Source organism: Pyrgilauda ruficollis, unplaced genomic scaffold (assembly GCF_017590135.1).
Source record: "Pyrgilauda ruficollis isolate IOZ18807 unplaced genomic scaffold, ASM1759013v1 scaffold72, whole genome shotgun sequence".
Lineage (NCBI taxonomy): Eukaryota > Metazoa > Chordata > Aves > Passeriformes > Passeridae > Pyrgilauda > Pyrgilauda ruficollis.
Window position 1 is genome coordinate 2,754,812 of NW_024529044.1, and position 25,560 is coordinate 2,780,371.

The 25,560-nt window shown below is 42.0% G+C and overlaps 1 protein-coding gene across 2 annotated transcripts in view; it reads left to right on the top strand.

Annotated features, from left to right (window-relative positions):
* The window catches only part of PRKCA (protein kinase C alpha), a 147,394-nt gene that overhangs the window by 112,543 nt on the left and 9,291 nt on the right, over window positions 1–25,560 (top strand). Inside the window, exons 9-17 of one of the 2 annotated variants that reach the window (XM_041485642.1) lie at window positions 5,486–5,509; window positions 8,824–8,967; window positions 10,261–10,434; window positions 11,497–11,588; window positions 13,146–13,208; window positions 13,829–13,967; window positions 19,934–20,014; window positions 21,381–21,488; window positions 23,877–24,017. In XM_041485642.1, the coding sequence (XP_041341576.1) occupies window positions 5,486–5,509; window positions 8,824–8,967; window positions 10,261–10,434; window positions 11,497–11,588; window positions 13,146–13,208; window positions 13,829–13,967; window positions 19,934–20,014; window positions 21,381–21,488; window positions 23,877–24,017 (966 nt within the window). The remainder of the gene's footprint in view (window positions 1–5,485; window positions 5,510–8,823; window positions 8,968–10,260; window positions 10,435–11,496; window positions 11,589–13,145; window positions 13,209–13,828; window positions 13,968–19,933; window positions 20,015–21,380; window positions 21,489–23,876; window positions 24,018–25,560) is intronic. The other variant, XM_041485643.1, reaches the window with a different exon arrangement.

Sequence of the window (25,560 nt, forward strand, 5' to 3'; positions counted from 1 at the left end):
TTGATTAAAATTTGAAGCTCCTGTATTGTAAACTGTGTTCTAAGACTCTAAGATTATTGAAGCCATTATCATCTTCAAATAGTATTTTTACAACTAAAGCTGACCTGGAGCACTTTATCACTCAAGGCTTAAAATACTTAATTTAAAAAACAAATGTTATTTTTTTAAGAGTTGCTTATATTATTAATGCATGATTTTAACAAATGTTCTAACACTGAACCAGAAAAAACAAATTAATCACTTTCCTTAACCTTGACTTTTTATCTCAGAAAAGCCTGTACAGAAGAGAACTGCCCTTCCTCAATCCTTTACACCTCTTCATTTTGAAAATAAAATCACATGGTGGTGTCATTGGTGAAACCTGTTTGATACTGGGAGGTTGGAAATTTCTTTATTTAAATGCATTTTTAAACCAGAGCAAAAGTCACCCTGATAAAACCCAGGCCTTGAAGAGCACTGATAGAAGCTGACAAAAGTCCTTGGTTAATTCGTGTTTCCATCATAGGAGTGCACCCAAAAAAAGGACTGAAGGGTTTCCCACAGCTGCTGCTTCAGGAGCAAGATTCATGTTTAGTCCTGGTGGATTATAAACATGAATTCCTTTAGAGAAAGCTGGCATTCTGTTTCTGTGGGGACACTCTGGAATTCAGGATTTTTCCTGGAAAAAAATGCTTCCTTGCTTATTGTCTGTCTTTTCTCAGTAAATCACCACAAATCCCCTTCCCTGCTGCTGGCAGTGAGGCTGAGCCCTGAGCTCAGCCCAGGAGCATCCCTGGGGATCATGGTCCAGGAGATCCCTGTGCCAGGAGCATCCCTGGGGTGATGGTCCAGGTGATTCTTGTGCCAGGAGCATCCCTGGGGATGATGGTCCAGGAGATCCCTGTGCCAGGAGCATCCCTGGGGATGATGGTCCAGGAGATCCCTGTGCCAGGAGCATCTTTGGAGGGACCTGTGGGAATCACTTGGTGTGGGGCTGCTGGGGAAGTTCCATCCCCAAGTTTGCAGGGCTGGAACTGAAAGGATGCAGGAGGAGCAAGTGAAGGAGGAAGGGCAGCATTCCTGAGGATAACACAACAATTCTGAGCTAGGAACTGGGAAATGTACAAAAATCAATTTATAATATCACAGCAAAAGGGAGATATTGTGAATACTTGTGAATGGAACAATCAGACACTGGGAAGGGGCATACACCTATCCTGCTTTTTCCCACTGCAAAGTGTGTATTTAAACAGATTATTTCTCAGCATCATGCAGAAAACACCTTCATCTGTGTGTGAGAGAGATAAATCGTTTCAGAGCACATAAAGATTTGGATATAGAATCCCAAGGTTTTAAAATCAGTCCTGCTCTGCAGCTTTGAATGGCTGGTGGGATTGGAGGGATTTGCTCTAAGATCAGGGAGAGCTAAAGTCCTTAAAAATTCTTTTTGAACAGAATTTTAATTTTCTTTTTCCCTTATTGAAATAAGGTTTATGCTTAAAAGCAAATTCCACACTCTAGGTTTTTTTATTATTGAAAACTAGCAGTAATTTGCATAATTAAAGAACAGAGGAGCATATAGAAAAGCAATTCTTCTTTTGACACTTAGGGGTTTGCTGTTGTAGCATCCTATTTGCTTTTGGGGATTTTTATTACCACTACCACAGGATACTTCTGCAAGAATTCTTGAATATTATTCCTAGGCAGCCTCTTTAATTACATTTCATCTCATTAGGCACTGCTCTGTTGCAGGGGAGAGAGTGTTTGGCAATAAAGGCAGGAAACAAAGTGGACTCAGGTGGCTGCAGGATTATTAAACAGATTCAACATGTTGACAGTGCCAAATGGGGAACTGGAAACTCTTCCCTCTCTGGATTTCACAGCTCACACAGACAGACATTGTTGTCCAGGGCAATATCCCCTGAAATTCCTGTCTGGGGATAGATCCATCCCTTTCCCAATGTCTTTCGCAGTCCTTTGACTTCACTGTCTCCATTTTCCAGGGAATATGGTTACCTTCACCTTGTGCCTGGCACATTTCGGAATATTTTAGAAATCATGTGTTCAGGTGTTTCACACAGTTTTCACTTCTATCCAGCAGGATAAAAAAGTTTAAGGAAAATAACTGAATAGGGAATGTTGTTACAAACCCCACAAAAAAAGGTCTGTTGAGGAGCTCCATTATATATTAAACTGTTGTCTTGTCCTTTCAGATTCCCTTTTTTTTCTTTATCCTAAGTAAAGTTGAGGTTGAGAAAATAATTTCTCCTCAAAGTGAGAAACCACAAGAGGTCAGCAAAGAACAGGGAAAAGCTCCCAGAGCTGAGCTGGCTCCTGCAAAAGGCCTGAAAAGAAGGAAATAATCCACATTGTTTGTGTGTATATATCCTTAGAAAATACAAACCCATTAATTTAATCCATAATTTCAGTAAAATTCAGTATAACATTTTTCACACAGCCCTTTATTCAAGTTTGATAACTGGCACTGATGAGAATTATCCCTCTAATCAGAACATTTTATAATTGCAGGTGTAAAAGCAGGTACTGCTCTGCTCACCTCAGGATTGCTCAGCACAGCACTTCGGTGGCCTCAGGAGTGGAGTATCCCTGTCCTTGGACATGCTTTCTGCAAAAGGGGTTTTTAACCCTGTTCGTATACAGCACAAATATTTGTTGCAGGCAAATCCTTTAAATAAACTTAATGTTAGTAATTAACAGGGTAAATATGAAACAATTTTTGGAGGAGGAAGAGAGGAAATGAGGGAAAAGTAAACTAAAGACATGAAAGAGTTGGTATTTAAGTCCCAGGTAGAGTTTTATCACCCACCTCATTTACATCTTTATGAAACACCCCATTTGCCCCCATGCCTTTTTGCTAGCAATGGGAATGCTATGAATTTTTTCCCAGCTCTTTTTTCAATAACTATTTTAGCCATTGAAAGATATATTTCATTTTGATATATTGTGGTTTTTTACTAATTACATCCTAGTTCTCCACAGTGACACTGCCATCATGATAATGAATCTCAGAGTGCTGATAAACAGCTTTTTGGTTATTTATATCTCTTCAGTGTTCCTCTTGCTGCAGAGAAGTGTTGCTGCAGTGTAAATTCACCAAGGAATGGCTGGTTCACCATGTGTGAACCTCTTGAATCCTTGATGGTGTCCCTGGTACTGGGCACCTCCCTGGCTTCCAGCAAAACTCTGCTGATGAGTTACTAACTGGCCTTAGGTTAGGGCATGAAGATTAAACTCAGCCTGGTGAAGCATTAGGTCTTGATGGGGCTTAGAAATGGACTCTTCTCATTTCAAATTCTCAGCATCCTGGTAATTAAGTTGTGGAAAGTAGGAAATTGATAGTCTATCATAGCATCTGTAATTACGTGGAATTGGAAATGCAATAATGTAAGAAACAAGCTGCCACAATGACAGAGAACATTTCACTGAATGGGAGGGCTTTTCTTCCCGATTTTGACTTGAAATTTATTGGATTTATTTGCTTTATTAAAGGCTTGCTAATGGCTCAACACATTGATCAAAGTTCCCACTTCGTGTGTACATGACTGGAAACCTGAATGGGTCCTTCCTTGAAACTTGGATAAATCGTTATTATTTCAGTTTTACCATCCTTAGTCTGAGCTTTGCTGGTTCTGTCAGTGACATCTTCTGAGGTTTGTCTGAGATCTGAGCTGCTCTGATGCTCCTTGTGCAGGGTCCAGGTAGTGACAGGCAGAACTGAGCATTCGTTTCACACCCACAGCCCCCTGGGCTGGAATAGTGAAGCTGGAATTTTACTGTTCAGGCTCTTCCATCCTCACTTCTCACCATCCATTTTGCCATTTTTCTAAGGGATATGCAGAGTGTTACCTGCAATGGCTTTGGGTTAATTCAAGAATTAGGAGAAGAAACCTTGGCTCCAGGTGTGGCAGTGTGAGGTGGCCGATTCCTTCACACAGGGACATCTGAGGAGCACGTGGAACTGCTAGCAAAGAACTGCTGAGGACTTCTTGCCACGTGGGAAGCAGGGATTTTGTTAGAAATTTTAGAGGGATTAAGTCGTGGCAAGGAGACATTCCTGCTCCACAGATCTCAATTCTTGGGTTGTCCAGAGGAGCTGTGGCTGCCCCTGGATCCCTGGAATACCCAAGGCCAGGTTGGACACTGGGGCTTGGAGCAGCCTGCTCTGGTGGAAGGTGTCCCTGCCGTGGCAGGGGTGGGATGAGGTGATCTTTTAGGAGCATTCCAGCCCAGACTGTTCAGTGATTCTGTGACTCTGAGACAAGCCCTGGGCAGTCACTCCTTGGCCTGCTGGGCCTCGTGCAGTCAGAGCTGTGGGGTTTGGACAGACTCTTGTTCCATCATGCACTCGCTGTTCTCAGCATGGGCAGAGCAGGGGTGGTGGGTGGAACCTGGAAAGATGAGGAGGGAATGCTGGCATCCGTGTGGAGCAGAGCTGGGAGAATCCAGAGCACTCAGCTGCTGGGAGCAGAGCTCTGGATTTACCTCCCAGGTCAATCAGGTGCTGGTGGGGCCAATAAATAAAGGATGGATTGTGGCTTTCCACGCAGCACTCTGCTCATGTGGTGGGAATTCAGCATTGTTGGTAAATATTTTTTCATTTATCACTTTTTCCTCTCGAAAATGTGGTGCCAGGGACGATCCTGCTGGCATCTGGGAACTCGCTGGGAGTGAGTTTCCCTGACAACCGAGGAGCACCTCCTCGAGCGAGCTGCACACCACGCAGCTCGGATGTGTTTGCTCGGATGTCTGACCATGGCAGAGGGGTGGGTTTCTCCCTCCTGAAGCTGTGCTCGGGGGGTGGGAGGGGATGGCTGCGAGTTTGGGTCCTGCTGTTTGTTTCCCATGTGGGTGCAAAGCCAGTCTCACCCAGCAGCAGAGGAGAAGCAGTGGAGGAGAGTGTTAAAGCACTGACATCTTGGAAGGAGACTCGTTACCCTAAAGAGATTGGGAGTAAGAAAGGGAATCTTGTATTTTTTCATTTTTAATCCTCACAACTTTTATTTATTATTGGCTAATGTGGAGAATTACTAATTCAGTCTTTTAGCTCTGTAATTCTAAGATTTTCTACTACAGATACACACAGAGGGCAGAAGAACCAACGTTCAGATTTATTACTTTGTCCTATTCAATTTTCTTCACAGGGGAAAATCAGAAAGTTTTGAAAAGAATCACCAAGAATTACTGCAATTGCCATAAAAAATGAAGAATTACTATTCCCTAAATCACTTCGGTTTCTTCTTTGCATCACACTTCTCATTATATTTTGGATAACTTTTTTCCTGTTTAATTAAAAGTGCAGTTGTTACTCTTAGATTAAAAAGAAATCCAAAGCGTTTTTACTGCAAAACCTGAGATATCTTTTTCAAAAAGCACCTAAAGCAAATTCCCAGAGATTCTGCAGTGTAGCACACTGTAATTTCTTAGCACTCAATGGAGAAGTGAGTTTGGGCTGAATATATAAGATATGTCTCACCTGTGGTTTCAGGGTAAAAGAACTGGCCGAGATAAGGTGCGTCCAAAGCAGAGGAAGTAAGATGATGTGCATGTCTTGTTTTCTTTTTAGATTAACTTTCCTGCTCCCAGTGCAGACTAATTTATCTTTAACATTCTGTTTTCCTGGCTGGTTTGCTGCAAGCTGGCTTCGTTGTAACAATACTGTGTTTTTATCTGAGATAATAAGCCAAGGAGTTGGAATGTGGATTGAAAATTAAGCCAGGGCCTGGAATACTGTCTTCAACTTCAGCAAGTTTTAATATCCATAAAAAATAAAGGAGGGTTCAAATAGGATTCTGCGATTTTCAATTTTTGTCATGGTAGGAAAGGCAAAATATCAGTCTTTTCCACTAAGCTTTTAGGAATAATTTGAGTTTATGTCCCTTCTGTAGCTGCAAAATTGGTTTTGCTCTGGCAGTCGGGAAGAGGATATTGGCTGCATGGCATTTTCTGTCTGCTACAGCCAAGGTGTTTCAGATATAAAACTCATGATAGAGCTCAGTGAAATGTCTTGAAATTCTCACTCTATTTCCACTAGGACCTTAAGCCAAAAGGCAGTAACAGGAATTCACATGCCAAATGTGAGAAAGAGGTTTTTGCATGCTTCTGAGAGGATGGTGGCTGGTCAAGGTGATGGGAAATAAGCACCTTTGATATGGTTATGATAATTTAATGAGTTCCTGCCACTTTGGGGCTATGTGCTTCCTTTGAATCAGTCTGGTTGTTCCCCAGCATTCCCTGGCTGCTCTGTCCCAGGTTTTTCCAGCTGGTTTACAGCAGGGTTCTGTCTTCACCCTTCCCATGGCAGCTCAGCCAGGGGATACCCAGGATTGTCACCATCCCAGGTCACTCGCAGCTCAGCACATCCATAAACTCCTGCCATGTTCACTCCTGCCTGGGTCAGACAGCTCAGAGCCCACCTGAGCACACAGGAGGAGCCCCATGTTCTCCTCCAAAATCTGCCATCTGCAAAAAGAGATTCTCAAACTCAGAGTGATGTCTAACTTAAAAAAAGCTGAAAAATGGCACTGAGAGGAGCATGTCTGTTGCTCATTGAATGTAAGTGCTCAGAGGATGCAGGGAGGCCTTGGCTGGGTTCTCAAATATTATTTTAAGATCCTGCCTTCAGATCCTGACAATTCCAGCCCATGTTGACTCCGAGTGAGTGCAGTGCCTCCAGCTCTGGAGCCAGCAGCAGGCACAGGAGCCTGCTGGTGAACCTGCCATGCTTTTTATGGAAAAAGTGCTGGAAACCCCAGAGCCTGGGATTGCAGTGCTGCAGAGAGCACTCCCTGACTTCTTGGTAGGTTTGTACTCGAAAAAAAAAAAGGCCTTGAAACAAAATTTGATTTTTTTTTTTTAATTATGCATTTTTCAAACAAACTGCCGACACCCTGCCCAGTGGGTTTAAAGGTGTAAGAAATAAAGCTGGGTCTGCCCATTCAGGGCCTGATTTGGATCTCCATTACTCAGTGAAAAGGAGGATATTGAAATTGCTTTGTGCATGAGAAAAGCAAGATCTTCATCTGAGATCCCATTTGTGGAACATCACAAAGGCATGGCCAGCAAAGCTGCTCCCTTGAGCCACATCTTTATCTTGTACAAATAACGGATATTGGGATTTGGGGTTTTTTTTCCTTTGTTTTGCTCGTGGCTCAATCTTGTGTGGCCTCAAGAGGAGCTTTGTGCTGCCAAAGAGCTCCAGCACAGATTTGTCCCAGCAGCCAGCCCTGCCCTGGGAACATCCCTTGCAGACCCAGGGATTTAAGCTGACATCCAGGACTGGCACTCCCTAAATGTTTGCACAGCACCTGATCCTGTTCAGCATCTCCAAGTGCTGCTTTCATGCAAACAAGTAATAGCATTGCTGTGGAGGAAATTCCCCATTCTCAGCTGTATTGCAAGTTTTTTAATAAAGAGATCTAAACTTGCAAAATTCATATCCCTGTGGCAGGGCATAAGATTTTCTGCGCTTAGAAAGTTGCAGGAAGAGTCATCCAAGCTGGATATGGTTTTCAGCTGACAGGAGGTTATTTTGTCAGATGATTATCTGACATTACTGCAAGAGTAGATGAAGTCTGTGAATCAAGTGCCTCTCAATTTTATGGTTTTGAACTCCTCTGGGGAGGGAAAAATTTGTAACTCTCAGTTTCCAGTGCCAAAGGTGTAAGCCAGGCATGGCTTTTAAAGGGAGGTATTGTGTGACTTTGAATAAACCTCCATTTTGTCATTTTCTTTATCTGTGAAAGAGGGATAATATATAAATATTGTCCTTTTGTGAAGCAGAGAGAAGAGTAGTTATCCTGAATTGTCAAACATACATCACTAGCAAAAAAAAATTAACCATATTAGAGATTATTAACCAGACCAACACACCAGACAGATGGGGAAAGCACTTATATCCCAAAGAATTACTAAACCTTATTGGCTTTGCTTCTGCTGGTATAGGGGATTATTTTGAGGGGGAAAAAAAAAAAAAAAGTATATTATCTTGTAGCCTGCATTATCTTTTGGTGAGTCTCACTTTTTTTCTCTTCTATTAACTCTGAGATTTGAAATGCAGCTTACTTGAGCCATGCCATGGAGTCTCATGTGAAACACTGAGACTTGCAGCCTCCTGTAAACCAGAGTGTCTGGTAGAGCCCTTGTTGGTAATATTCCCCTTCCCCCCTTTTCCAGATCAACCCTTGATTGAAAATCAAAGTTGATTTTACTGCTGGTTTCAAAGTGGCCATGTTCATCTGCATTAATTCTCATATGTTGTGGGATTTTTAATGCAGGTTCTTTTTCTTAGTGCATGTCAAAATTCTCTTAACTCTTGCTATGCAGTGACTTGAAGAATTCCATTTTAAAAGGGAATGTTTTGAGGAGGTTGTTTATATCCTAAAATACCCAATGCACCTTACAGCATGGTATTTTTGGATAGCCTCTTTTTTTTTTTTTCTTTTTTTTTTTTTTTTTTTGTCTTTCAGAACAAAAGCACCATTTAAGCTGCTTTTGGCCTGAACGTAAATGATGATTTTTTATTTTGTTTCTGGGCTTTGCTTTGGTTTTGCTCGTTTAACCAGATAAGTGTATCTTCTTTATCTGGTATACATGAACACAGTTTTCCACTTTAATTCCTTCAATAATGTCAAAAGTATTGCTGGAATGAGTCTTTGAAGGTGTGTCTGTGCATATTTTGTTATGCAGCCTTTCACCTGGGAATGCCACCTCAGACCTGGCCATTTCCAGCTCTGACTTCCACCCAGAGATCCCTTCTGCCAGGAAAACGGGCAGTTCTTCTCACTTTGCTGTTTTTGTGTGTATACGTGTGTGTATGTTCTTCAGAAAGCCAAACTTGGGCCAGCTGGTAACAAAGTCATTACTTCAACAGAAGACAAGAACTCAAGTGTGCCATCCAACAATCTGGACAGGGTGAAGCTGACAGATTTCAACTTCCTCATGGTTCTTGGAAAGGGGAGCTTTGGGAAGGTAGGGGTTCTTCAGAATTAATCCACTCACATTCCTTTTCTTTTTTTCTTTTTTCTTTTTTTTTTTTTTTTATTTTCCTTGAGGAAGAATGAATAAACAGCTCTCTAAGAAGCAAAATCCAGAGTCAAAAGGATGTGCATTTTTGAGGAAGGCTTTCTTAACAGGAGTAGGGTCATTCCCCCTAAGGCTTAGGAGAATTTAGTTCTGATTGGCATATTGAAAAAATAAAAATAAGTTCAAAAATTGAGACTGTTGGGCAAGATGGAAACTCGTTGCTGACTTTCAGATCCTCACTTCTTGGCAGTTTCAAGGAAATTAAGTCTACTTTTCTGCCCTTAATACCTAGGTCACTCTGCCAGTCCTGGAAGTCACCAACATTGGTAAGGGTGAATATTGGAAAAAAAACAGGGATAGTGTGTATATATATCAGAAATCCAATAGTTGAGAGAACAGACTGCTATTTTCCTGCCTGTTTGAACAAAACTCAGGTGATAAAGTGCCCTTTACTGAAGAAGTCTCCTGAGACTTAACATTTTATCAGCCCTTCAGCAACGAGCCCGCAGTCAACCAGCGGGTTTGGGCACAGGCTGTCTGAACTGTACAAGGATCATGACTTTGGAGTTTTGGTCAAATTTGACTATACAAATTAAAGGACAAGCTGGCTTGCCATCTCTCTAAATCTTCAGGCATCTGAGTGACCTTCCCTCCCTGGCCTGGGGTATTGGTTTCTCTGGGTCTGGATTGAAGGCACTTGAGTCAGCAGTTCATGTTCAGACTCAGATGTTTATTATTTCTTATCAGTAAAACAGTCTCACAACCAAGAGTTCTGCTGCCTTTCATTAGAAGGCACAAAATGGCTAACAATCTCTTGTTACAAGGTCTTTTAAGACTAAACTATCCAATTAAGAAAGGACACCTAGATTACATTCCCTTTTAACCCAATTACTGGTCCCTGGAAGCCCACAATGGGGACTTTGATGTCCAGTTACAAAACATCACCCAGATCGATGAAGAAGAAGAAGGTAAAGAAGAGCAACCTGCCTCCACTCTAAAACCTCCATCTTGCTTCATATTTGTTTCTATATTCTAAAAGTTAAATTTTTCCACCCTGTGATATTAAACACCCATAATGCCAGTGCTGTCAATCAATTTTGGAAGCCTTCTCCACGGCCTCAGGTCACATGCAGTGTTCTCTTGTGGGTCTGTGCCTTTAAGCACAGAAAGTTTAAAATTCTAGAATTTTAGGATTCCAACACTGGGGGATTTTCACTCTGCTATTTCTCTGCCCTGCAGGTGATGCTGGCAGACAGGAAGGGCACAGAGGAGCTGTATGCAATCAAAATCCTGAAAAAAGACGTGGTGATCCAGGATGATGATGTGGAGTGCACCATGGTTGAGAAACGAGTCCTGGCGCTGCAAGATAAGCCCCCGTTCCTGACACAGCTCCACTCTTGTTTCCAGACAGTTGTACGTGAGCTCTGTCTTTCTTGCCACCCCGATGTTTCCCAGGCTGCGTGGTCATGGATTTTATCACTCCAGTAACATTTATTCTCATCCAACCCATGTATGGTAGCCTCTGCACATAGGAAATGGTGAAGAAATCCCACATGTAATTACTCCTTGTATCTTAAATATAAAAAAGTAGTTTTAAAGATTTTCCTTCGTGCAGTCATTTGAGCAGGCCAGCATGGTGATACCTAAATGTAATTATGTGTGCTTTGCTAAGTCACAGACTCAACCCCAGATTCTCAAAGGTTCCCAAATAGTTTTAAAGCTCTGAGGATAGTACTTGAAAAGTCTTAATGGCTGTTATTATATCGTGGGGTTATTAGTCATGAATCAGTGTTGGTGGATTTAATTTTGTTTTCTGTCACTTCTTGGTGACACTGAGGGGCTTTTTTTTTTCTCCTTTCCTTTTAAATATGTGAAATGGATATTTGCCCATCATATTGCAAAACATCTCCCAGTGACACTTTTGAGGTTGGATCTGATGGCCCAGTGTCACTGTGCCAGCCTCTTGGATGACATGGAATTATGGAGTGACTGAGGCTGGGAGAGTCCTCTAAGATCACCAAGTCCAACCATCAGCCCACATTCCCCGTGAAACCATGTCCTCAAGTGCCTCATCCACACCATCTTCCAAAGGAAGACTTCCTAGCAGCAATTAGAAATGGCCTCAAAGCAATTTGGAATTTTTGACCATATTTGATTTTTTTCTTTTCATTTATTTTTAGAGACAGATTTTTCAGACTGGGCTATATTTGTATGATACTTGAAACCATTGGAGACAAATAATCTGTAAAAGCATGGCACTAAAATTGGCAAAACTAGACAGATCTCATCAATCATTTACTCTTGAAGGTTGTACAAAACATTCCACTTCCATTTCCTGATCTATAATTTTTTCCCTAATAATCCTAAAAGCTTTTTAATAACATGCTAGTGACTTTTTTTTTCTTTTTGGCTGATCAATGAGTATCTAATACTGTCTCTAATGTATTTATGTGCCTCTTTAATACTTTGTCCTAGGACCGGCTGTATTTTGTGATGGAGTATGTCAATGGTGGGGATCTCATGTATCACATCCAGCAAGTAGGAAAATTTAAGGAGCCACAAGCAGTGTAAGTGTTCATGTATTTAAATCATGCCATCATCTTGATGTTACACTCTAGGAGGATTTGGTTTCTTCTTCTTCTCAGGCTCAGGATGAAGTTCAGGCTGGCCTTTGTTAGTTTTTAAGGTCCAAAATCTGAACTTTGTGTTAAAAATGTTGTTTGAACACACAGACCAAAGGTAGCTGTACATTTATTCAAAAATACAGCACAAACAAAGGCAAGAGAGCTTATTGAAAAGTGACAAGAATTTAAGCAGGGCAGCAGGAAATTAAAGATGTTACTTCATATTCTGATGTTGTTTTTGAAAGCAAATAAAAAAAAAAGTGAGTAGAACACTTCAGTCTGAATTAGTGCTATAGAGAAAGACAGCACAAATAGATTCAGCACTGTAATATAAATAACAGTTTATACAAGATAAATTCAACTTATAGCTTATAAGAATTTCCGTGGTATATTTGTGAGGAATTAATAAGGAATTAGGAGTTGCTAATCTACATGATTCTTTTCAGGTAATTGTACATCTGGCACATCAGTGAGCAACTGAAAATGATCTGTAGCATATTTAAGAGTGAATAGATCCATCAGTACCATTTTAGCCATCCTTATAATACCTCATCACCACTTGTTAGTGTTTCATAAGTCATTTACTCATGAAACTTCAAAATCAAGGGTGACCAACTGCTTTAAGCATTCAGTTAAAATAATTTCTCATTTTGATTTAAGCAATTAGGGCTTGTTTAAACAGGCGGCCTTCTGAATAGAAGTGTTTCAGATGCAGACAAACATTTTAACAACTCGCTGAATCAAACCGAGATGGTGTCAGATCATCCCTGACTCCAGCTAATGCAACTTGCCAACACTTGGCAAAATCTCTGGTGCTTCATGACAGCTTTTGCCTGTGCTGCATCTTCACACGTGTTCACAAACACCTCTGATGGAGTGTTGCAGAGCTCAGTTGCTTCCTCTCCGTTGTGCTGAGCCTAAAAATTAATCTCATCTTTAAATAATCCTCTCACTCGTAATTTGCACAGATCCACGGCAACCGGCTTCGAAGAGCCACCAGTATTCCATACCTCTTAACTGCATTCAGCAATTATGTTTTATATGGTAATCATTTTAATTAGCTTCATGTAATTAATCCATTAACAGGCTGTATAAAGGAACACTATTTCTGAAAATTGTTTCATGCCATGTGAATTGCAATGTACATTGAGCTGCATCCTGAATTCTTCAATCCGTGATGAGAGATAAAGACCTTTGCAGCAGAGTTAGTGCAAAAAAAGCTGTACTCCAGCTGCACCATTTTTTGTGGTCCAGGGAGCCTTTTTCTTTTTTTTTTTTTTTTAGATTCTGCATTATTTTATCATCAAATACTCAAAATGTATCTGTTAAGGTCCAGCTGAAGTGATATGTCTTTTATGTCACCTGTATATTTACACTATAAATCACATAGTTCATATGCTACTATATTATCATCCTTTACCATGATTCATTCCAATTTATTTTGCCAGAAGAAAATCATGAGGCAGTAAGAAATCTGTTGATTTTTTCCCCCCCACACAGGTTCTATGCAGCTGAGATTTCAATTGGGTTATTCTTTCTCCATAACAGAGGGATTATTTATAGGTGAGTATGATCTGACATAAGTAATTTCTGAACTATTTTTAAACCCCCCATATTATCAGTTTCTTTAACAGTTCAGTGTATTTTTAAAACAGAAAGCCATCAGTGTAGAGCTCTTTTTGTTGTGTTGCTGCTGGTGAGGTGGAAACCCAAGCCCTGTTGAACCTGAGCTTTCTGACACCTGTGCTCTGCCCTGCTCAAGTAAAACCTCTTGAAAATAGAAAACTCTATGTTTTGTATTTCTGTGTGATGTTTAATAATATTACACGTCCCAAAGTCTCAGGTGAGGGGTCAGACACAGCCACCTCTTTGTTCATTGTCCAGCCCACAGCAGCTGTGGCTGCCCCTGGATCCCTGGAATGTCCAAGGCCAGGCTGGACAGGGCTGGGAGCAGCCTGGGACAGTGGAAGGTGTCCCTGCCATGTCAGGGGTGGCACTGGATGGGCTTTAAGGTCACTTCCAACCCATTCCAAGATAGATGTTTGCTCCCTCCAGGCTGAGCCAGCCCCATGTGTGCACCCTGAACCTCCACCCCCCAAAGAGCTGCAAATATTCCTTACCCAGAATAAGCTCACCCCAGTTGAGTCCAAACATTAACCTTAAATTACTGTGATTCTTCTCAGAGATCTGAAATTAGATAATGTGATGTTGGATTCAGAAGGACACATTAAAATTGCTGATTTTGGAATGTGCAAGGAGCACATGTTAGATGGAGTAACAACCAGGACCTTCTGTGGCACTCCAGACTACATTGCACCAGAGGTAAACACTGACCCTTTCAAGAACCTTTTAGTCTCTTAAAGGAAATTGTCCCTCCACATTTTATACCACTGGGTTTGGATGGCTCTAACTCCAGATTCTCCATGGATGGCACCATTTAACTTCTGCAGGTATATTGGGTATGTTTGTGAATTAATGCAGTGTAATCAATAAGACTAGTCACTACTTTAAGAAATACCTAGTTAATTGAAAAACTAACTTTTTATGAGATAAGATTTTGCTCTTTCTTGCAAAAAACTTTTAAAAAACAGACTCACCAACATCTGATCTTAAATTTGTAGCCTGGAAATATTATTATACTAAACTCTGCAATTTGTGAAGTTATACAAATGTCATGGGTGTTGCTGAGATCAGAAATATTTCACTAGAAGCAAACAATGCTGCTTTAATCCACTCCTCCATTGGTTCACACAGCTGCCAGCACTCATTTATTTAAAGGATTATTTGGCATTTTCAGGAAATCACAACCCACTCACTGGTTTTTGGGAAGGGACTCGTGAGGTCTTGAAGCTTTTTGCTCACCTCTCTGTAGAAGCACTGTGGTCTCCTCCAGGCCATGTCCTGCACAGCTGCCACGAGTTGCTGCTCCTCACCTCAGGAAAGCTCCTGCCATTGAAGGCCTCTTCCAAAAGCTGAGAGATCCAGCCTTGAGTGGAGTTGTTGTAATAAATCCATAATTTGCTTTGAGTTTTCCATGACTTGGCCATACCTGTGCAGCTTTCAAGCCACTGACAATGACATTGAGGCCTGAACCAACTGCAGTGGGTCTAAAATGAAAATATGATCATGAGAAGCCCAGTTGTGCTTTAAGGCACTGGGATAAATACGAGCTTAGAGTTAAGACTCTGAGTCTGGATATGATTTGTATTTCAGTAGTTGAGGTCTAAAGAATTGAAAACAAGCACATGTGGTGATTTGGATATAATTCAAATATATGAATATTAAAATCTGGTCTTTGTGCATACTGAGCTTTCAAAAGTCTTGATTTGTTTGGCAGCAGATTTGATGCAAGAAGCTGGATCCTGATCCAAGAGATTCAGTTGTTCTCTGGGTGCTGAGCAAGAGGCAGCTCTGGCTGTAATTGAATGTTTGTTGGAATAGGGGAGATTTATACACACACAAGTAAATTAGTGTCTGAGGTGAATTTTGTCATCTCTGTGAAATTGGAATGAAAAATAGTTTGTTTTTTTTTCCTGGTTGCTAATTCATGCTTTTCAGAGTGAAATATTGTGTATTGTACACCCTTGTTTTTTTCCCATTTGCTGTTGCTTGCAGCATGATATCAGAACAACCAGAGTAGTATTTCATTTTCTTCTGTCAAAACATAAATGAAGCCAATATTACAAATTAAAGTGTCCTTTCTGTGGCAATTGTCTTGTGCCACTTAATGCCAAAGAACATTTTGTCAATACCAGAATGCTCAGTGTGGCTCAATGCTGGAGCAAATTATTTTACTTTATTTGGAAATATCATATAAAGAAATAAACCTTTTACCAAGACATGCAGTAAGTGAGAGAAAATTAGTCTATTATCTTACAAACAGATTTGCTTTTATTTTGTTTAATTGGCTGATTTTCTTTTGTCTCTGAAGACATTATTGTGACTGACGGTTTGCTAACTAGTTCGTGGTGAACTTCAAAGGAAGGTTCCTGTTTCACTTGCAGGGGTGTTTCAGCCCATGTTTCCATGGGCTAAAATTTAGAAATTTCTAATAGATTTTAATGAGAATTCATTTGCACTGTCACATTCCCTGCTGGGTGGAGATAAAGGAGCTAAATCTAAATAAACTCTTGAAGGTATCTGGAGTAGAATCCTGTGAGTGGGCTGTACTCCAGCACGGAGAATGAGCTTTTTTCAGCAGCATTTGGGGAAGAATGTGGTGACTCCCATGGGACCTGAGGGAGCCCACGCTGCCTCTGCAGGACCTGCCCACAGATGGATCAGGGAGCACACAGCTGCAAGGACCCTGCAGGGACAGCTCAGCTGGTGTCCCCTGTCCCAGCTCTGCGTGGAAAAGCAGGAGAATGCAGTGCTGCCTTCAGCAAAGCGAACCCCCCAATTTGGTGTGCTGCAAAATAATGTTTTCCCTTTTTTCTGAGTGGGAAAGTTGCCATTTGCTATTACCTGGGTGTATAATGGGCTGGAATTATTGTTCATTTTCTTATGCTGTGCAACTTGAGGAGTGTGCAGAGGTTAAACTGGTGGGATCCCAGGTCTAACAGCTTCTCTCAGGCAGAAAGTGGTTATCTTGTACAGAGTATTTCCTGATGTGCTGAACTTAAATATTTATGGTCAGAGTGGTAAAATAGCTGTGAAATCAATTAGTACTTTGTGTTTCCTTGACCAGTCAAGAGAGACAGGAGGAGATGGATGTCAAGAGGATTAGGGGGAAGGGATTCTGCCAGCACAGAACCCCACCATCAGCATCCCTGCAGCAGCCACAGTGCTGATTCTGAATTTCAGAGGAATTCAAATTAGAAACTCCATTTCCCTTCTTTTCCATCTCACAGCCTCAAAACCTTCAGTGCCAGCCTTGAATTTGCAAGGATTGTGGGAGGCAAATAGGTATTACAAAGGTTTGGAAAGTGCATTTGACTGTTTCTTGTGATAGTAATATTTATTTCTTTTAATAACTGAGTTTTAACTTTTCCAGCAGACATCATATTTGCTCACAAAAGATTTCCTCTTGCCTCTGGGATATAATCTTTTCATCCCAACTGGCTACTAGCTGCAATGATCTAAACATTCCTACAAATTGCTGATATTAATCTCTGTGTCCTGCTCTTAACTGTGTCTTCCTTGGAGGCAAAATAGAGAAAAAAAGGAAAAAAGCAACTCCTTCTGCCAATTTTGCTTGATGAGAGAAATTCCTGAGCTCTGAGTGCTCAAATCCACAGAACCTGGAAAGGCAGAAGCTCTTAATGCATGGCAATAGATGGGTAAAATGGGACATTTGAAATGCAAAAGGACATGAAAAAGGCAATAATTTAAATTAATGATGGAGAAGGAGGGGAAGAGAATGATTCCATCAGCTTTCCACTGCTGCCTGGCCAGTGAAAATCAGGAATCATAGGTGGAGGAGGGTGCAGTTCTTCATTTCTAGGGACAGGAACTCCCTCACTGCTCCGGGTCTGCTCTGCACACTGTGGTGAGACAGGGCAGGTTCACATGCCCCAACTGCTCTAACAGACACCAAAATTCATACGTGCAGACAGAATGGCTTTGGCAGCTGCTGCAAGGCAGGCAGGGGTGGCTTTGAGTGCAGCAGCTGGGAGGTGGCACTCGAGTTCTGGGTGATGAGGAGGGAGCTGCTGAAAACGTGTAGAACTTGCTGATTTCGTACCAATGCATGTTTGGTGTACATTGAAGGCTCATCTGCTCCCTCCCACATGTAATTCCTCCCTTGAAGTGAGCATTCCTCCCTCTGGTTTGCGCTTCCCAGTTGGTGCTGTGAGCTCCCAGTCCGAGGAGTTTATCCATGGGTTCCATGCAAAGGCTGGTCTGGGTTTCCCTGAGCCACAGCCCCACCAGGACCCAGCTGCTGATTCAAGCTGGGGGTATTTAGGGGTGGTTAAAGGAAGAAAACTCCCCATGTGCAGCAGCAGACAGTGACAGCAGCACCTTTTCCTACAAGGAGATAATTCAATGGAAAAGGTGTTGTCATTGCATTTGCAGTGGGACTCTTGTGGCCTTGGTGGCTGTATTTGTGTCTCAATTCCCACTCTTCCATCCAGGTCAGGGAGGTGTGTGCCAGCTCAGAGGGACACTGCTCTGCTCATCAGATGTGGCATCAAACCCAGAAAAATTGGAGTGATTCTGACTAGCCATTGGAGCTTTTTCCATGTTAATTCTGCCTCTCCTGATGATTCTGTTTGATATTCTCTCCCAAAGGCAGATATCATAGGGGAGGTTGCAGTTCCTGTTGGGAATGCTGTTTAGAGAAGAACCCAGCCTTGACTCACCCCTTGCTGGATAAAAATCAGCATCATTGAGTCTGTGCTTTGGTACAGCTTTCCCTGTAGGACATTGCATTGCAGCATTTAAGTGATTTCCCCCCTCAGTAATCCCATCAAACTCCTTCACACCAGGGACAGAAGTGAGCTGTGGGCTCCTGCACAGACCTGGCTGCCAGGTACAGAACCTTGGCAGTGTGGCAGCATTCTCTTTCTCACTGCTGTGGATCCATTTTTTCTCATTTGCTAATTGAAAGAAGCTGTTCCTCCCAAAACCACATACCTGGACTGCACTTGTTGTACCAAACGTTCTGCCCTTACAAAACAATGACCTGAAAAAATCCCCTTTTTATATAAAATATTCTGTTCCATAAGGCAGGAAGACATTTTCAGAGAGGGACTGAGGATGAAATGTTTAGTCATTTTCTGTGTGTAAAGGCCAGTATTTTTCCTGGATGAATCTTTGAAAGTGTTTGGTGTTTCAAAAGGCAGTATTGATTTAATAAATCAAAAGGCAAGAACTTACTGGTGATGGAAATGAAGGGAGAGTAACCAAGTATGTCACTATAAGATGAAATGAAAGTCCCAAATATATATATTTTGAGCCTATATTACTGCTAAGAGACAACTAATATGGACTGCCTTTATGTAGGGTCTTCCAGATGAGAATCTTGTTATTAGCTCTGCTTGTCTAATACATTCCAAAGCACAATTGATTTTGAAATCCTTTGGTTAGAAACGTTGCAGTAATTTTTAAATTATGTGCTGCTGTATCTCAGGCAAGGACATATATCCACACAGAGACCATAATTTTATTTAGTAGCCAGGCAGTCCTGCTTTATTGCACTGGTGACTCACTATTTTCCTGAGCAACCACAGAACTTGGCAGTTCAACTTCTCTTTCAGACTACTAAAAAATTTAGGATGTGTGATGTGTACTTGACTGGGCAATTTATTTCACAAAGAACAGAAACACGAGCAAACAGGAAAATGAAATGCAAGCCCCTCTGGAGTTCTGCCTGCCTCAGCTCCCTGCTCATTCCAGGGGAGCAGAGATGTTGGAGTCGATGTTGCTGCTGCCTTCAGCGGGGATGGGCAGCGACTGGGCTGTCCTGCATCCCTTCCCAATTCACAGTATCCCTTCACAGTTGTTTAGAAAGACCTGAGGAGCACCTGCACCTCCAAACTCCTCCACACCATCACCAAATGCAGCTCTTAAATAAATGAACTCTGATCTCTGAGGAGGCCCTGACTGACGAGGCTGACGCAGGAGGCGACCTGGGTGCTGCTGGCACCTGCAGCCTTTCCCTGTGTCGAACTCAATTTGTACTGCTCTGTGAGTCAGATGTGATCCCAGAGCGTGGAAAATATTTGACATTTCCATTAGTCTGAACAGCAGAACCCCCTTTCTTTTTGGTGTAGCTGGTATTTCATCCTGAGTATCACAATCACGTGGCTTGGGAAAACTTAACTGAGGTTTTTCGAGTTTTGCTCTTTTCCTAAGTTTTACAGCAGAACAAAAATATAAATATTGAAAAGAAAGGTTTAATTATTGATAGTCCATAAGTTAAGTGAGCCTCATGATTTCAGACTTTGACACAAACAGTTGGGATAATGATTTTGCCTTGTCTCCTGCATTGTGCTGCCATACTTCCTCCTTTGCCCTCAAATGCACATCCCAAGAAGTCTCTGAGCTGTATTTTCCAAGATATCAGGGTACCCAAGGGCGTGGGTGGGTTTAGCCTAACACTTGCAAAACAATCTAACTCCCACTGAAACCCGTGATTAGCTGGAGTAAGGATTACAGGATTGTCTTTCTGGCCTTTTTCAAGGAAATCTGTCCTTCTCTGCATGTCACAGATGTACCTAATGCTGGGGTTAGTTAACACAGGGGTTTTTCCTTTCATTTTTTGGTGGGTTCTTTTGGTGATTATTTTGCAGATTATTTTGTGATTATTTTATTTTTCTGACTATTTTATTGTGATTATTTGGCAGATTATTGCTTACCAGCCCTATGGGAAGTCTGTGGATTGGTGGGCATATGGTGTGCTGCTCTATGAGATGTTGGCTGGCCAGGTAAGATTCCCCCTCCAGTGCTCTCTGTGGCCTCCTCCTGCCCTCCAAGGCTGCTCTGTTTCAAGGCTCCCTAAAGGTTTAGACCATTACAGGATAGGATTGAAGCCTTTCATTCTGCTGTTATCTCCTTGTACTCTTGACTGACTCAACTGAGAATGTATTTAGGCTTTAAGCTCTTTATGTTGCACCCACATAATCAAGCTCTGCCTTTGAATACAGCTCCTTTGTACTGCAATAATGTTATAAATAGCCATCTTCAGAATTGAAAGGGAGACACTTGAGCAGGAAAATGCATGTCAAGTGGAAGAAATACCATTTAGGAGTTTGAAACCACAGGGAAGCATAATAAGAGTGTGTATAAGCTCTGCATTGCAGTTAAGTCCCAAGAATACAGTTTTTGTACTGTATGTCCTGGGGGTAAAATATGGGTCTCAGCGCTTGGAAATGTGCTCAGTTCCAGACCCCTCATTCTGCACAGTTGATGAGAGGCTGCTCTGAGTCACTCAGGTGGGGAAGCAACACTGTGCTGGAAGAAATGGCAAAAAGCACCAACTTGAAGGAGTTCTCTTAGTCTTGAGCTGAAAAAGATTCCTGCAGTTGGCTTTCAGGGAGTGTTAGGTACAAGCAGGCATTTCCCAAGCTTAAAACATACATCTGCAACAAATGCCTTGAAGAGTTCCTCTGCAAAATTCCAGTGGACATTTAAAAAGTTTTAGTGTGTAGCAACTGCAGCTGCTAACATTTGCAGGCTGAATTGCAAAAGTTGGCCCTCTGAATGCTTTGGAGGAAAGGAGATTTACCATGAGCTGGTCTTGCACAGGGCCCATATCCTGGGGATTTATCCATGGCTGCTTTCCCACCCCTGTATTTCAAAATATAGTGCAGCCCTTTCTTGTGATAGTCTCAGCAGCAGAATCCACAGCCAAGACATAAAACAAACTGGAGTTTAACTGGAATTAAGTGAGGAATGGATATACCTTAGCACAAGGTAATTGAAAGTTATTCTCCAAACTTCACCTTTTGAAGTATTTTGCCTGTCTGATGCACAGTAGCTTTAAAAACTGGTTAAAGCTGATCACAAAGATAATCCTGCACACCTTTCATTAACCTGGCTGCCATTCTGGGGACAGAAATGATCATTTCTCCTTGATTTTAATCTGAGACTGTCAAACACTAAGCTTCTGGGTCAGCAGATATCCAGGCTGCAGATTGCTGTGGGTTTGGGGGTGTTCCTGGACCAGGAGCACTGCTGTGTATGAATCTCTTTGGGCATGGTGTTGTCATGGCACTTCATAAAAAGTGGAGAATTTAAAAGCACGAAAAGGAAAACTCAGTAAGTTACTCACTTTTGATTTATTTTCAACAGCCTCCATTTGATGGGGAAGATGAAGATGAACTATTCCAGTCCATAATGGAGCATAATGTTTCCTACCCAAAATCACTGTCCAAAGAAGCAGTCTCCATCTGCAAGGGGGTGAGATAAAATGTTATTTATCATTAAGTTCCTTTTTGGCAGTCCTTGTGAGTCACTGGGTTTGCCTGGCTCTGACACAGCAGTGTAGTATTTTAAAGTGCAACTTCTGTCAGGCAGTGCTGAGCTGTGTTGTCACTTGGTGTCACTGGTAAGTGCTGGGCTCTTCCCACTGTGCCTGTTTGTTTTATGGAAAGAACAAATGTCAGAATCAGTGGCTGCCAAATCCATAGCAGAATTTATAAGCAGGACCATGGTGTGAAGAGTCTCCCCCTGCTTTGCCTCTCGACCCATGGCAGCACAGCCCTGATTCTGCAGGGTGAGATTTCTCAGCTTGGCTGGAGATACTCCAGCCCGTCCTCAGCCCAGAATGCCTACTGACAGGATCAGAGTTCAGGAGTTTAGGAGAATCACTTTCAAATGTAGGTGAAGATGAGCTTATGTGAAAATCTTTAGCATAAATGCAAGGAAACCATAGGGAAATTCTGACCCAGTGGTACCTGTGTGGCCAAAAAGGCCTTAGACTCTAAATCAATTTTTTTTTTTAACTTTTGAGGAAAATAATAGATTTGGCTTCAGGGGATTAGCTTAGGAAAAAAGAATTCATTTGACTTTCCTTTGATTCCATGTGATTCTCCGGAGCACCATCAGTCTGCAGCTTTTCCAATCCACCGCCTGTAATGGGTTATTTGATGTCTGACTTACACTGATAAAACACCACTGCACTTAGTTAATTTGGTATTTACATTCTTCCTATCCTTTTCAACCATTTATGAAGTATTATACATGAGCTGGATATTAGTCCATTAAAGAAATCATCAAGAAAAAGGTGTTTGGAACAAGAAGGTAAAATGAAAGACTGGGCTAATTTTGGAGCTTATCCCAGTGTAGATGTGCTGGCCAACAAAAAATAAACATGATGTATTTTTGTAAAGTACATTCAGATTGCTGCCTTGTTGTGACAGTCACATATTCAAACAGCACAGTCTGAACCTGGTGAAATTGCCCTGTTTTCAGCTCCCGTTTGCTGGGAGGGCAGAAAGCTAAAATTACCCTGCACCTTGAGATTTTGGGCAAGTCTCTGTGATACTGACATGTTCTTCATCTGCTAAACTGACAAATTGATCTCAGGTTTCAGTGGGAGTTTTTCCTGAGCTGAGAAGTCAATATGAGAAAGTTTCTGACCCTTGCAGTCAGTGGTAGCTCAGCAATCCTGGACTGGGCACCACTGGGCAAGACTAATATGCCCACTCTAGTCTTGGAATTGATTTGTCTGCTTGACTTCTGTTCCACTGATTGAGAGTTTGTTGGTTTTGGTAAATGCAGCAACTTTGGAAAGAATTAAAACTACTGGAATCAATACTCCCATTTTCTGTTATCACCGACTGTTAAAGCAACGGGTTTGGAAAAGGTAACAAAAAATGGAAATGTTGCTGTTAATCTTGAAGAAGGCTGTGATTCCTGCCCAGTGCACAGCTGCTTCCCAAACCTGCTTAGAGTCACTTTTATTTTAGGTTCAAAATTGGAATCAGATCAACTCAACATTTGGAAGGAGACTAAAGTGGTACTGAGGTTTTAAGAAGATCTGTTGAGGTATCACTCCCAGCAGTACATTAATCATACATAATTTGTAAAAGAGCTTTAAAAAGTCCCCACAAAACTGGAAGTGAGAGTTTAAGGCTACATTGCACAATTCCCAACGTACACACCAACTGGAAAATGCTGAGGAACTTATTAATTAGGGAGCACATTCCAGTTTCTAATCACGCCAGGCTGGTGGATTTGGGGCTGGTTTGTTTCCCCAGGTCTGTTTAATCTCTGTAACTGGGTATGGTATTGACCAGGATGTCATTAAGAATGCAAGGGAGGAAACACAGATTAGATGTCGTCAGCTGGGTGCCAAAGAATTGGAGGCTCTGTAATGAGATGTCTTGAACAAGCCCCAGAAAAATGAAATGGGAGTGTGGGGGGGTGGTACTTCATGGAGCTTTAGTGCTTTGGAATTTATGATGTTTAATTGATTGTTGAGATAGGGCAGGAGCTGTTCTGGAGATCTGTAAGGCTGAACTGAGAGACTGGAGGTGAAATTCAGGAGTGACTTATGAGGCAGCAGGGATGGCAGCATGTCCTGGGCACCACCTGCACCTCCAGCAGCAACCTCTGCCCAGTGGGAAAAATTTCTCCAGTGCAGCCCCTAATTTTGCTGCTGATTTGCTGTCCCCAGTGATGAAGCAAGAAAATTCTTCCAAAAATTCATTTTAGCTTTTCAAAACAATTTTATTAGCAGTGTGTATCTTCAGGAGAGGGACAAGAGCACTGCAGGCAGGGGAAAGTCCTTCTCACTTTCCTTCCAGCATTAAACCAAATTGTTTGGTGTTTTCTTCCCAACAGCTGATGACTAAACATCCTGCAAAACGCCTTGGCTGTGGCCTGGAAGGTGAAAGAGACATCAGGGAACACGCTTTCTTCAGGAGAATTGACTGGGAAAAATTGGAGAACAGAGAGATTCAGCCACCTTTCAAACCTAAAGTGGTGAGTGAGATGCCAGAGGTCCAGAGGCCTCACTGCTCCATCTGGGTCACCAAAACTGATGCCTTAAGGAGGTGGAACAGAGGCTAGATGAGTTAAGGGGAATAAAAAGGATAAATAAATTAAAATATTTATTGAAGAGCCTTCAAAGGCCACACCCTGACAGTACCAGAGCCACAGTTGTGGCTCCAAGATGGAAGCAAAAGAGACCTTGGTCACAAGATCTCACATTTTTATTGTGGCTGCAGCCCTGCTCCCTGAGGGGTGGGGTTGCTGCTGCAGATCTGGGGCATGGCTGAAATGAGGCCATTTGATGAGGGCAGAGCTGTCTGTGACCCTGTCCTGTTTTGGTGTAACCTGGGGAACTTTGTGCCTTGCAAAAAAGCCTCACAGTGGTTTGAGGCCTGCCTGGATGGTCTCACACCACGTGAGGAGCTGAACACAGGGAAAATTGGCACATCCACATCAGCCACTTGAGAGTGGTCATAAATGAGGTTAACAACTGTCTCCTCTGAGCAACATCTAAAGTCAGGATCTGACTGAGGGATTTGGATTACAGGGGTGAATTTCCTCCTTGGTTGGCTGCCTAGCACAGAGGGTTTTATTCCCCATCCTACACCAATGTCTGCTCAGTTTGCAAGATTAATCCCTGGCTTATGTTCCATGTTCATCACTGGTTTGCACACACGTATCTACAGGAACATTTTAGAAATCCAAGCAAGTGGAAAGATGTCCTTACCCTGAGAGCTGTTTGTATAATAGAATTGGAAGAGCTTTACTTGTTGAGCCAGAATTTCTTTCAGAATGTACTGTGTTTCATTGACAGGCAAAGAGAAGAGTTTGCACACAAGAACACAAGCTTTAAGGAACAGCTGTAAATTGTTATGTCCTAATATTGAACCTTTCTTCTCTAGCCCTTTTATTTTTCAGCGGAGAATCCTGGCTGGCTTTAGCACTTCAGGTGTAGGATGACTGCTCTTACACTGATTTATTTGCCAATACAGACACAGCAGTGTCTGTCACAAACACATGGGCAGAGGGATGCCAATACCTGAATTATTCTTCACTTTTTTCATATAAATGACTTTTTTGCATGAACAGGAGGAGAGTTTAAGCTGAGAAGGGTGTTTATTGCTAAAGGAAATACCTTTTTGCTATGGTGTGGATTTTGCAGGCAGGGAAGGGTGTAAATAAGTGAAGAACTTGTGTGGTGCTGCCAGCCAGCCCTTCCCCAGAGCTGGCTGTGCAAAGGGGAGCTCTTAGAGCTTATTTTATTTGAGATTTTTATTACATGCTTCTCAAGTCAAATTTAAAGCTGATCATAAAGCACATCTACCTTCACATCTGTAAGTTTTATTAGCTCAGGAGCTGAGTGCTTAGACTCTCCTTGAAGTTAAAAGTAACACCAGCGTGAAGGTGCTAGAAGCTTGAAGTGTGGTTTGGTTCCATCAGAGCATCCTGGCAGGTCCTGGCTCCTCCTCAGAGCAGCTGTGCTCTGTCTCCCTGGTTATCATGACCTGGTTTGTTTGCACAGGCTGCTATTAAA